This window comes from Benincasa hispida, chromosome 10 (genome assembly GCF_009727055.1).
Source record: "Benincasa hispida cultivar B227 chromosome 10, ASM972705v1, whole genome shotgun sequence".
In the NCBI taxonomy this organism is placed as follows: Eukaryota; Viridiplantae; Streptophyta; class Magnoliopsida; order Cucurbitales; family Cucurbitaceae; genus Benincasa; species Benincasa hispida.
This window is the reverse complement of record NC_052358.1, coordinates 52,488,492-52,502,023: the sequence shown is the minus strand read 5'-3', so window position 1 is coordinate 52,502,023 and position 13,532 is coordinate 52,488,492. Positions and strand designations below refer to the sequence as shown.

Sequence of the window (13,532 nt, the reverse complement as noted above, 5' to 3'; positions counted from 1 at the left end):
GGTAATAATTTTCAGATTTTTAGAGAAACTTTTCTTACTTATATAGGTTTTGAAGAGGGAAAAAAAACTAATTGTAAAAATTCATAAGAGATAATTGCCCAAAAGACCCAAGGTAAAAAAATGGCAAATGGCCCAATTTTTGAAGAAAAAAAATGTCAAATGCCCCTTTGCTGATGTCATAACCATGTGAAGTTATGGTATTGTCTTCTTTTTTCTTTTTTCTCTTCTTCTCTGGTATGAGAAATCTTCCTCTACACGTCCTTTTTTCTTCTCCACCTTCTTCTCCTCTATATGTCTTCTTTTCCTTCTTCAGCACGGCAAGTCCATGCAAGCAACTCCGACACGACCAACTTCGATGAACAAGAGCGAAAGAGATGAGTGATTTTGTGAGTGAGGAAACAAAGAGAACGAGAGACATAGGGTATGTTTGGGGCAAAAACTATCATAAGACTATAATAACCACCTCTTGCTATAATAGATACTATTTTGTATTCCACAATTAGCTAAAGTCAATACTATTTCAAAGCCTCTATTTGCTCCAATTTTTATTATTTTACATTCATCAATTGTCTATTCTTTGCTATAATATTTACTATTTTCTTCTCAAACTAAAATAGTTTACATTTCAAACACATATTATTATAATCCAAACTAAAATAATATACATTCCAAAGACAAACTATTATAACCCAACTATAATAACCTAGAACTATAATAACCAACTCCTTGCCCTAAATGTCCCCATAGTGATTTGTGAGTGAGAAAAAGAAGTGAGATCGCGACGAGTGAAAGCGAGATGAGTGAGAGTGAGAAACAATGATTTATGAGTGAAAAAAAAAACAAGAGAGCAAGAGTGAGACTACTTTTTCACGTGCATGCAAGTATATTTTGATAATTTCACTCGAATTGTACATCAGCAAAGGGTCATTCAGCATTTTTTTTTTAAAAAAAATTATTTCACATTTTTTGTCTAATTTTTAGGTCATCCATACAAGGACTCAAATTCATAATGGGATGAATCCTCCTTTATGCTTCCTTTGGTATTAATAATATTATTTTTTTTAAAAAAGAGAGTGGTTGGAAAGGATAGCCAAAACAAAAGGGGGGAAAGAAAAAGTAATTTGAGCCAAAATTTTGTATAAAACAATAACCCATTACGCTATGAATCTAAAAAATAGAAAAATTATAATTGTGTAATTAAACCTATTTATTTAAGCCATATTTGAAGAGAGACCTTTATTTTATCAATTCATTATTTATAAATTTCACTTGCCCACGTAAAATCAACACATGCATTCTTTTAAATTTTCGACATAATAACAATAATGAACAAAAAGGTTAGTTTTTATAATTTTAAAACTAAAAGAAACACCTAATAAAAGTTTATAAACCAAAACAAAATACTATAAAAAAAAAATTAATAAATTTGAGATTTAAGATCCAATGTGGCCAACATTGAATTTTAACCCAGAATGAATTTAATTTTTTAAGTGAAAAAAAGGTATAAAACCAATAATTCTAGAAACCTCATTTATTTAAGAAAGCATCCAATGCAAATCAAAGCATCCAATGCTACTAGACCAGCCAATATTTCAGTCATTGAAATAAAGAAAGGATTGGACTTCATTTGAAATCAAAAGTAACTACAATCAAAGATAAATAATTCAGGAGACCTAATAAATAACCTATTCTTTTCAAAATCTGAATAATGGAACAACACTACAATTCCAAGGATTCCATGTCAATAAGATATTCTTAGGATTATGGTTCAATCAAAGCACCCTATAGATGAAAAAATAATAATTATAATCTGTAAATTTAATCTTTAAAAAAAATACCCTCTCAGCCAAGAAATATCCACCTACATACCCCAAAATTGTTCAGATGAGCTAGCTACAAGCAGTCTAAAAGACTCCGGGAAGGCAGTAATAATGTTAACAAGCCATATGATTCAGTAAATAAAGATTCGGCTAACCACAACTTAAATAAGTTCTCCCTCTATTATGAAGTTTATATATATTTATAGCTAAGAGATTTGTGTTTTGAAGGCTCGGATTTCGATTCGATGGTGGTAATGGCCAATGGCTGCCATATTCTTCTTTTCTCAAGATGAGCCATTAACTGAAGCAGCTGTGGGATGCATATTTGCGTCCTGATGCTGTGGTACAGAGTAGTAGCCACCATATCCGCCATAGCTTTGCCCACCATAACGTCCCCCATTCCATTGGTTATTAGAATCACCTCTCCACTGCCAACATTAAATCAAGTATTTGGAAGAGGATAAAGGAGGTTTTTTTTTTTAAGTAATTGCATTGAATAACACTTTTAGGAATAATAATTAAGTGTATAACATATAACAAAATCTATCACTATCGGTGATAGATTTTATCATTAATAGACTTCTACCAGTGATGATCTATCATTGATAGACCCCTAGTGATAACTGATAGACTTTGAAAGTGGAATCTAGATTTCGCTATATCTGCAAATTCTTTTGTATTGTGCTGTATCTGTAAATTTTAAATTCTTTTGATCACAAATTCTAAGGATTATTGATGCTAAGAGAGGTAAAAAATAAATGTCAGATTGACGATGGTGGACAGTGTGAAACAGGTCATGTAATGTGCGCAATTAAATCAAAAGGTTGAAGAAACTGATTACAAACAGTATGATGCTGTGCCTCATGACGGTCAAAAGATTTGGAACAAAAAGGAAAAGAACTAGATAAACATATCTCTAGATGATTCAACAATGTTCATAACTTCGTATGTTTATTAGCTTAAGAAACAAGTTCAATATTTTTTACTCTCTAAATTTATAAATTTCGATGTATTTCTTTTTATCTCCATAATTCCTTTTATCCAATAAATGTAGACACATATTCAAAGTTGGTCTACAGGTTCATCAAATATTGGAGTGTCAAAATATCTAAAGATGAAATCAACAAGTGCAAAATCAATGTCATTTTTATAGGGGTTTTTTTTAACGAAAACTGAGACTTTTCATCAAGTAAATGAAAAACTTAGAGATATAAAAGCTCCAAAAACATATCTGAAACAACATTTTTTATAGGTAACAGAAAACATTATTAACAGAGAAAAGAAAAGAGGAAAGGTCAGATATCCCCACACCACATAAGTGTCATAGTCGATAGTTCTATATGCAAAGTCATCAAATCCCATCTCTACTCTTGTTTTCTAAAGGTCCTAGGTCATATGTTATAACAACTAATAATCCAAAAGTATCCATAAGACGAGTAAAAGGCATACGATCAAACCTGCTTGTTCCCCGTACTTCGGCCCCAAGAAAGACGAACAGTTTGCTTTCCTATAACTGTTCCATTCAGTCCTTGTATTGCATCCTCAGCATTCTTTCTACAAAAAATGAAAAAAAAAATGTATGAAGATAGGTCATGCGCTGTCCACTAGTACCCACATTACTTGGTGTTTTTGGAAAAACTCATTTTCAATGCATGTAATTGGTGTGTCTATCTCTGTAACTTAAGTGTGTTTTTTTTATATTAAGTCCTAAGCTAAGTCCTTTGTTGTACTGATTTGAGTTATATAGCATGTTAGAGATATTTCTTTGGTTTCGGGGATATGATGAGGGCACTAAGGTAGAGTCAACCTAGTTGAGATGGCCTGGTGCGCCTGCTGATCCTTAGTTATGTTTGTTTTGATTTAAAGCTCTTTTTACGTCTCTTTGTACTATGAGCATTAGACTTTTTTCATCAATTCAATGAAAAGTTCGTTTCCGTTTCAAAAAATAATGCATGTAATTAGACGAGTTTCCTTGACATCCAAATGTACGGGTTGTCTTGTGAGATTAGTCAAGGTGCATGTAAGCTGACCCGAACACTCACGGATATTAAAAAAATTGCGTGTAATTGGACAAGAGAATGGAATGTAATACTCTCAGTTAAATATCTGTTCAAACACCTGTCCATATATCCTTTTTATTTATATTTGTGAGTGTTTGAGCCATTTGCACACACCTCAACTAATCTCACGAAACAACCCACTTGGCCCTACAACATTTGAGTACCAAGGAAACTCTAAATCCTAGGTAGGTAGCCACCATAGATTGACCCATTTCCTCTAAATCCTTTATTAAACCCATGACCCTTATTGACCACTAAGTCAACCCATGTTTGTTAACACCTCTCAATCAACCTATCGCTATGAATCTAGCCAATACAATGCTTAGAATCCAATCATATTAATCATCTAAATCCAATCATATTAATCATCTAAATCCAACCACTGAAACAGCTTACTTAACCACAAAAGTAATCGGAAAAAAATGTTCAACTCAATGCTGAAATGCTGAATCCCAGCTTAAAACAGATTCCCAACATCATTCCAAGAACTTTTATCCAAAATGTACCTTTGTCAACCACAGATGTCCTCCCAGCCACATGGTAAATATATATATATATATATATATATAACTCATGGAGTGTATTAATTTTACGGCAGAAGGTTCAAAAAATTAACTCTTAAGGGTAAATTTGACACTAAGAAATTTTAGTTTTACTTTCCCTTGATAAGATTGTAGGAATAAGTAATCATTATAATTCTTCCATTACATTCTTCTAAAATTCTTGTAACTTCATTTTCTAATAAATTAAACGACCACAATGATTGCTGAGAGTTGGTTTATACGAGTCATGGAAGTAATATAAAAATTCATGTTTGCAGCAAGCTGCCAAGCCACAAATTTTTGTGAAGAATGCAAGCAGAGAACAAAAATACTGCCAATGCTAACTAACAATCACAGGAGTGATTTTGGCATATGTCATCTTAATAGACCTTAAATTAAATACCACACGCACCCAATTTCACCTTAAAAGAACGAATTGTTTCCTGGTAAACACAATAAACTGGAAGCATAATGTGAAGTTGCCAATGCAAATTCCTAAATTTCTCATGTTTTTCAGCTTTTAAATTGTTGATGAACATCGGTGGCCTAGTTGGAATGAGAACCCAAAAAGGCATGAGCATTGGCTACATGTCTAAGGTTAGATAATGTTCTTTATGGTTTCAATTGCTGCGGCTCTAGCCACTAAATCAGGTCTAGTGGAGGCTGGTATTTATGCAATTCATGTTGGATTGAACTCCTGTCCTGGTGAAGCTTTTCAAGGAGAAAAGGTAAAAATTCTAATATGTTATCAGCGACATTTGTGACTTGAGAATTTCCGTGAAGGTTTTAGAATTTTCTTTTGTTCCTTCATATAGAATATAGCAGAGCTCAGAGCGTGACCGAACGTTGTTAAAGCCTAAAGAAGAAGCCTTATTGAATGTCCCAGGTTAAGGATACTAATCGTTCTATTGTATTTCAAACTGTATTATTTTAATTCCGTTGTTTTGCTTGAAACAAGAATGAAAAGCATCCATTAAAACTCCTTTTAAAATATTATTCATCCAAATAACTTGTAGATTAAACAACCACAAAATACAGTTTAAAATTTTAATCCAAAAAACCATTGTCAGAAAACACAATCAGCATCAGCAGTCGTCAATTCGTTGCTATGTGACATTTGAAGGAAGATGGAATATAGGACTAGTATTCGTTGGCAAAGGGACAATTGACGAATAGGTTGCCTCGTGTGTCTGTCCCTTGCATGCCTAAGATAAGATACAACATCCTAGAGAGAGCTCATGTTGGATTTCTATTCGACATCATATCGTGTGTAATTGAATACTCTCACGATTATTTTCCCATATGAACTAATTTTTTTTCAGGAACTTGCATGTGTATGTTCACTGAACACTATAAAGAGAGGGGAAAGAACAACATTGTTTTTTAATCAATTCATTGGAGAGAAAGCAGACCAAGTAGAAGCTGGAAAGTTCTAGGAGCCATTTGGATCATCTGGGAAGTGGGATGATGATAGCAAATCTGTTAGGGAAGCCCACTGGTGCAGACTGATTCTCGGAGAAATCTTGAAAGTAGAAGTATTATTGAAGTAGATAAAATGCTGACAATGATCCCTTTAAATAGACCCAAAGGGAAAGGGTTGTTTCACACCTAACAACCTAACTAGACTTAAAGCTAAACCCCTTTTAAATAGACCAAAAGGGGAAGGGTGTTTTCACACCTAAACTAAAATAAAAACAAACTAAAACTGTAAATCATACAATTGGAAAATTACAGCAAATGTCTAAAATACCCCTACATCACCAACACTTAGTGAAACCTTCCTCCAAGAAGAGTCATCTTCAAAAGTTGAGATCGTAATTATGTGGGGAGTGTTCCATGTATCTCGTGTCCTGTTGAAAGGAGAGAAGAGTCTAGGAAGCATGAAATAACTTAAATAATAGTTTACTACTGATCCAACAGTCTAGTCAAAAGCCAGTGAAAGAGTCGCCAGGAATCAAATTCTTGTTCGATCCTTATGCTTGAGAATAGATTTCCAAGGACCTTTAGACGAGGTGCAAAGCAAATGAATCCAGCCAAGGATCCATGGGTAAGAGCCAAGTTTGGCCATGATGACTCTTCTCCATGTGTAACTCAAAATCCATGGATGGATCTGTCCCACATGAGCTTTGAAGGATGAATCTGCGTTATTTATCCCCAACTGTTCTCATTTTCCATGGTCAATATTAAGCCCTAAAGCTTCCAATATTGAAGAGGGTGGTTTTTTAATTGAAAAACCTAACTTCATGAAGGGAAAGGAAATAAAATAATACAAAAGGGCCTAAAAATTCTAAACCTTGATGGATAGGGGAGACCTTCCTAAGTGAAATTCCTTGGTAATCCCTGAGGGAGAGCTTTGAGAGAGGAGTCTACTAAAGCAATCTGCCATAACAATGAAGAGGAATGGAGAAGAAATAGACAAAGAGGGTGTCCTTTTCTGAGATCTCTAGAAGCTAAGACTTTATCTCTTAGCTTGCCATTAGTGATGTTGGAGAAGTTGGCACCAGACACATTTGCTTAGAAAAGGGCACAACCTTCAGTATGAAGCACTTGATCCAAAATGTTCCAATCAAAATTTTCAAAAGGTTTTGCTAGTCAGAAATAATTCAGCTTAGCAATCAACGTATAATTACAAACTTAAATCATTAAAAGCATTAAAAAAAAATTATCAACTTCATCGGACATATGAAATTCTAGGAGGTCTTTTTTTCTATAAGAAACAATCGTTTGTTAAGAATATAATGAAAGAATATATGGGCCCAAAAAACCAGCCCACAGAAAGGAGCACCTCTACATAAAGGGCATCCAATCTCATAAAATGACACCTTCGAATAACTACAAAAAGTTTTGTAACCAAAACCTAGAGAGAAACATGAAAGCTATTGAGTGCAAGCTTACAGCAGCTTAATCATTTTGTTTTTCTATTTAACCAAAATGATGGTACAGTTACAAAATTTGAAGATTTTGAGTATGTAATCTTGCAGATTTGGCAATGTTTTCCACAAAACCGAGTGACCGCAAGCTTGAAATATTTCAGCTAAGTTGATTTGGGACAGAAATTTTCTGAAAGAAGTAAAATTATCCTAATGAACTTTCATAGGATAATTCCTTCCCCCAATCATGTTCAGTAGTTCATTTTACTCGCCGTACAAAGGTAGTTTGTTGTATGATTAAAGAATAAACCCCCGTGTCCAACTTGAGTGGCCAAGTTTACAGCTTCAATTTGGAGAGAGCATGATACTACAATGCTGCTTCCACAAGCAACTTAACTTGTATAATCCTTCTGTTAGGAAAGGGGAAAGAGAATTTCTCACGTCCCAGGCCTTTTAGCTGTTCCTTGATTACTTATTTTCTTCTAATAAAAAAAGAAAACAAATGAAATTATAAAGGAAACCACCCAGGCAAGAGCCAGGGACTAAGAAAGTAAGTACTAAAATCTCCATCCACCATTTCACTCCTGGTGTAATTCCTAATTGCTTGATAACACAACCTCGAAACAATTAAGTGTACTGGACTAATCTGATCGGGAATAATTAGTTAAAGTTCACTCTGAATAGATATGAGTTCTATAAAACTTCAAAGTTTCTAATAAACTAGGGGCAGTTGGTCAGTTGCAAGAAATTAGAATCTTTCAAATGGTAAGATGACCGTTCACGATGTGAACAAACAAGTTGGACCAGGCCATTTAATAAGAACTGCACAGCTTGATTCTGGCCTACGCCTCCCAGTAGGTTTGAGTCTATTGTCTAACAAAAGGCCAAGCATAACTTTTCGTGGTTGGCCTTGTACCCTCCCTTTTTTTTCTTTGTTTCCTATGGACATTTTTTTATACGAAAATGTAAATGAATTTAATATGGATTGGAATTTACGGAAGAGTTTTGACTTATAATTCTACTTTAACCGTCCGTGCTTGAGGGCATCTGTGTTTACTTTTAAGGAAGGGGTTTCTTGACACTATTAACATAATGAATATCAAACAATGCAAAAATAATGATTATGGAATATTGCAAAAAGTAAATCAATATAATAACAAATAGGGTAAAGAATAAAACCCACGTCAATGAGTGATTCCATGATTATTACAATTAATATCAAGGTTAATTCTTAATTATCAATTAAGTAAATAAGTGCTTACAATAAAAAGGAAAAAAAATCTTTTTAATATATNTATATATATATATATATATATATAAAAGAGAGAGAGAGAGAGAGAGAGAGAAGAAGAAGAAGAAGTGATTACTACTAAGTTAATTTGGTTTTTAAAAATGTTTCACTTGCCATTACTTTCTAAAAACATATAGCTACAATTATTAATAAAATAAGTACATGTCCACAAATATTCTAGAAAAGCAGGCTACCTAATAAAAATGTCCTAAAAGACACAGGCAGATAGGTCATAGATCTTAGACCCAATATGGCCAACTACTACGGCAAGCCAAAACTGACGACTATTTCATGGGTCAATCCAACTTGTGCCCGATTTGAGTGACCTTCCCATTTTGTAACCACTAATTACTCTTAAGATAAAAAGATTAGCATGGCAGCTGCATGTTTAACGACAGAAAGCTCAACAGAAGAAGAATACCTGTTAGCAAATTGCACAAATCCACATCCTTTTCCAATAGGGATTTTCACAGAGACAACATCACCAAATTTTGAGAAAGGCTGCTTGAGATCTTCATCACTAACATCAGAATCGAGGCCGCCAACAAATATCTGAGGTACCACAAGTTGGTTAAGTATGTATTGAAAGAAAGAAAATTAATATGAAATTTAAGTATGTATTGAAAGAAAGAAAATTAATATGAGATTTAAGTAGGCATTGAAAGAAAGAAAATTAATATGAGATAGGGAGGGATAAACTAACAGTGGTGTTGTTTGACTCGCCATCTGATTGTGAACCCTGAACAGCAATGCCATTGGCATGTCCACCAGCCAGTACCAAAGCTAAATAAAATAAATAACAAATTTAAATTTAAATTTTTTAAAAAATAATAAGAAGAGAGAGAGAGAGAGAGAGAGAGAAATTGGCATCAGAATCAACATCTCATCTCATATACAAATTGAAAACACAAAAACTACATTTTAGCAACATTTACACCTTATAATTTCACAATAAATTAGTAATTAGAACATCTTCTCCACAAGAAGTAGAATCCCATTCCATAAACCTTTTTTTTCAAATAAGAAATCAAGCTTTCATGAAAAGAAATGAAACAATTTAGAAGCGCATACAAAAAAAAAGGCCGCAAAAGAAGTCCTTAATAACTACAAGAACAGACTCCAATTCAAAAAATAACACTGTACTAAAAACTACATAAAGACTAATGTATGAACACCCATAAAATATGCATTAATAAACCTCACAACCTCCCACACCTTCTCCAAAGACCTCTCAATCTCTCTGTAAACTCTTCTATTCTTCTCAAATCACACTCCCCACAAAATAGCAAAAGAGCAAGCCAGCCACAAGACTCTTCCTTTATCACGAAAGGAAGAGTTCATCGGTATCTCTTCCAACATAGAGGCTAGGGTGGCAATTCCTATTACCCACCACAACAACCCCAAAACCCTTAAAAAACTGACTCCACAAGGAATAAGCAAACTGGCAACTCACAAAAGATGATCAAGATCCTCCTCCTGCCGATGGAAAACATCAATCACTTCCAGACTTCTTCTCCTAGTTGACATACAGCCAACAACATTAATACTGGCCAGTAGACTGGTTCACTAAACTTCTTGAAAAATGATGCTTCATTCATCATTGCAGCAGGAGGGGAAAGATAAAAGGAGAAAGAAATTCCCCATCCAAGAAAAACCAGTACCAAAAAGTTACAATACAATCCAACATGGATGTCCGATAATAAAGAATAATGTGGCAAAAAGCATGACCAACAGAATAATAGATTCATCAATAGACTCGAAAATCAATAATCTCAAGATGGTTCAGCATTTAGAGGGGGAAAGATTTAGTGGGGGAAAAAAGCACTGGATTAAGAATGAAAAGTCTTGAAAAATGTTACTCTAATAGATTTCATGTTCTAAAAAGTGTTCAACGTGTATTGCAGAGATATACCCAGTGCTAAAGATTATATCAATGGAATGCAGAATTCCAGAAAATAAATAAATAAGACCCTAGCCTCAGTACTATCAACCCTTTTGTGGCTGAAGTAATTGCATAAAAGATAAAACTAGAAGAATTAAATAAGAAACTGTCAAAAGAACCATTGCAGACAATTCTACTGCTGTACGTGACAAACTTCTGTAATAACCATCCTCTTTTTATCAATTAACCTTGTTGCTTGAAAATAGGACAACTTTGAATGGTAATTTTGGTATACCTTTTTGGGTTCTGTATTTTTTATTCTTTTTTTTTTTTCAGGCCTGTGTGTGCTAGGGATAGGGGTACATTAGCTCATTCATTCATGAAGGCTGTAAGATAGTTAATGATGATTTCTAGATTTTCAATTCCTTAGAAACAACACCCAGCACTGATGCCAGAAGAACAAGACTAACCTTGTGAGGCATAACCTTGTTGATATCCAGATGCTTTCTTTGGTGTTGCAACACCAATGCGCATGGGTCTACTTGAACAATATATTCCGTTCATTTCCGTCATAGCCCTTGTTCTTTCATTTTCATCACTAAACCTGACAAAGCCATAACCTTTTGAACGACCTGAGTTTGAATCAATAACCACCTTTGCTCCTTTAACAGATGCATATCTACTAGAAAAAGTTTCTTGCAGCATAGCATCAGTCACATCGGCAGCCAAATCACCAACAAATATCGATAGGTCAGAACCAGTGTCCGGTCGCCTATCATTTGAACTAAAGGTTGCCCAATTGAGACGGAAAGGCAGATCTGTGTTAGGCATTATAGCACCATTATAATTCTGCAATATTTTATCAGCTGTTGCATGCGAGTAGAACTCAACAAAACCATAGCCCTCAGATTGACCAGTTTGCTTATTGCATATAACCTTAACAGAGAAAACCTGCGTGATCTCAAACAGTTCAGTCAACTGAAGACCAAAAAAGATGTTCTTGATAGAGATCAATTTAGACAAGGGGAAATGTAAAACACAGTCTGCACGAATCCATATAAACATTGACCAATATAAACCAGAATCAGAAGCAAACAATATGTCACTCAAAATTGCTGCCCGGATGAATTAAGCATAATAACAATTATACTTATACATTTCTATACACTAATTCCGTCAAAAGAGTATTCGATGACACTGAAGACAAATTGTTTGAAGAAATTTAGGCATGAGTTATTTTAAGACAAGAAACTCGAGAAGAACACACGTTATTTCAACTTAAACTAAAAAAATACACATTTTTTTCTTAAAAAAAATTAAAAGGATACGCATTTCATGAATCATGAGGAAGGAAACATAAATTTCAATAGCATTATAAAGGGTATGAATGAAGTGGGAGATAAGATAGCTATGTCTCTAGCAGCTAAAAATCAAAGTTATAATCCCAACTATTCCATCTCATTGCATATGACCAGATCATGACTATAGTAGTGTACATCCTCAGTTCTGACAATCTAAACTACTTGTATATGAAATGTCACTCATTGCACTTAATTTAGTTGTGATCTAATTGCCTCCATCATTAAGATATCAAGGACAATTGAAGTGTCAAAAAAAAAGGACAGAGGTATAGTAAAGCACATTCTAATGTTAAAATTACGAGTCCCAGTCCCTTTTGAGTCGATGGAAGGAAAAAGAGAGACGTTCATACAACAATAAATTAATCTAAGATTTATCCCCTCTTTAGTAACAATTCTTCTCGCATTGGCTAGACTCGTTTTGGACCACCAATCCAATTGCAGAACAATATAAGATGCAGCAATAATAATGCCAACAAGCACAGATTCACAGACTTCAAATCAATTCTAGAACGCGTAAGCGAGAAAAATGATAAAGAAATCTGATCGATCTCATTATAGAAAGTGTCAAAACGATCTACAGAAACTCAAAAAACAATTATAGGTAGAGAGACGTCAAAAATAAAAGCTCAATACGATAAGTAAGTTTAGACCTCGCCGGTGTGAGCGAAACAATTATTGAGGTAGGTCTCGTCCATCCAGGGTTGAAGGTCACCAATCCAAAGCGTCTTAACCTCGTCCGTTGACCCCTGTCTGCGAGGTCGTTGCGACTGAGCTTGCTGATGCTGCTGCTGCGACGGCTGTTGATGTTGCTGTTGCTGCTGTTGATAAGGATGGTGAGAATACGCCATGTAATGCTGAGGAGGATACATCATCATCTGCTGTTGGTGCATCATGGCCATGGCGGCGGCAGGGTACTGCATCGCCATCCATTGCTGTTGATACTGTTGCTGTTGTTGAAACCATTGGTGGTGGTGAGGATGAGGGGCTTGTGGATTGAGATCAGCACCGTTGGAAGGCTGAGCCATGATCTTCAAAGTATCTCGGTCTCCGTCTCCGTCTCCGCACTCTTCGTTTTTCTCTCTCTCTCCGGCGAGATATGCGATAGACGACGGCCCTGGTTGGGTGTGAAGGAGTAAGACCAGGTTGGAGAGAGAGAGAGAGAGAGAGAGAGAGAGAGAGAGAGAAACTGCTGAATGAAGACTAGAGAGAAAGAGAGAGAGAAAGAGGAGGAGATTGGGAATGAGAAAGAGGTTTTATTGTGAATGTAGCGTTCCAATAAAATAATATTATGAGAGAGAGAGGCGGCGGCGGCGGCGGCGATGACGGTGGTGGATCTCGGTGGGTGGAGAATGAAACAAAACAAGGTGGCCGGAAAATTTACACCGTTAAGTATTCAAAAGCAAAAATTATATAAAAAAAACATATTTCAAAAGCCTGAGTGGAAAGGGAAAGAAGAGGGAGAGTATTTGCCCTAAAAATTGTCTCCAATGCAAAAGTTATATAAAACTTAAAAAAAAAAAATTGAATTAAACCCCATCTATTTATTTTTAAATTGAGGTGGAGATTTAAAACATCAAACATAATTTCTTATAAAAAGAAATTCTTCTATCTAATTTGTATATATAACGACAATTAATTAATATATTATACTTAATTAAATTATTATTAAAAATAAAGACATTATAGTTCGTCCATTTAATATCTTT

General features: G+C 34.7%; 1 protein-coding gene across 1 annotated transcript; it reads right to left on the bottom strand.

Annotated features, from left to right (window-relative positions):
• Positions 1-1,787: 1,787 nt before the first annotated feature.
• LOC120088053 (polyadenylate-binding protein RBP47) lies at positions 1,788-13,248 on the bottom strand. The gene is made up of 6 exons (XM_039045083.1): positions 12,477-13,248; positions 10,936-11,416; positions 9,287-9,366; positions 9,005-9,135; positions 3,278-3,374; positions 1,788-2,248 (listed from the first exon to the last, which is right to left on the bottom strand). The coding sequence occupies exons 1-6, from the start codon at positions 12,849-12,851 to the stop codon at positions 2,105-2,107; spliced, it is 1,308 nt and encodes a 435-aa protein (XP_038901011.1). The 5' UTR covers positions 12,852-13,248; the 3' UTR covers positions 1,788-2,104.
• Positions 13,249-13,532: the final 284 nt, after the last annotated feature.

What these genes read in the sequence shown, in the direction of transcription:
- LOC120088053 (XM_039045083.1), bottom strand. Translation starts at nt 12,851, where the DNA reads ATGGCTCAGCCTTCCAACGGTGCTGATCTCAATCCACAAGCCCCTCAT. An exon ending in ACAAGGTTATGCCTCACAAG is followed by an intron (nt 9,367 to 10,935) that starts GTTAGTCTTGTT and finishes TATTTTATTTAG; the next exon opens with CTTTGGTACTGGCTGGTGGA. An exon ending in GAAGTACGGGGAACAAGCAG is followed by an intron (nt 2,249 to 3,277) that starts GTTTGATCGTAT and finishes TAATGTTGGCAG; the next exon opens with TGGAGAGGTGATTCTAATAA.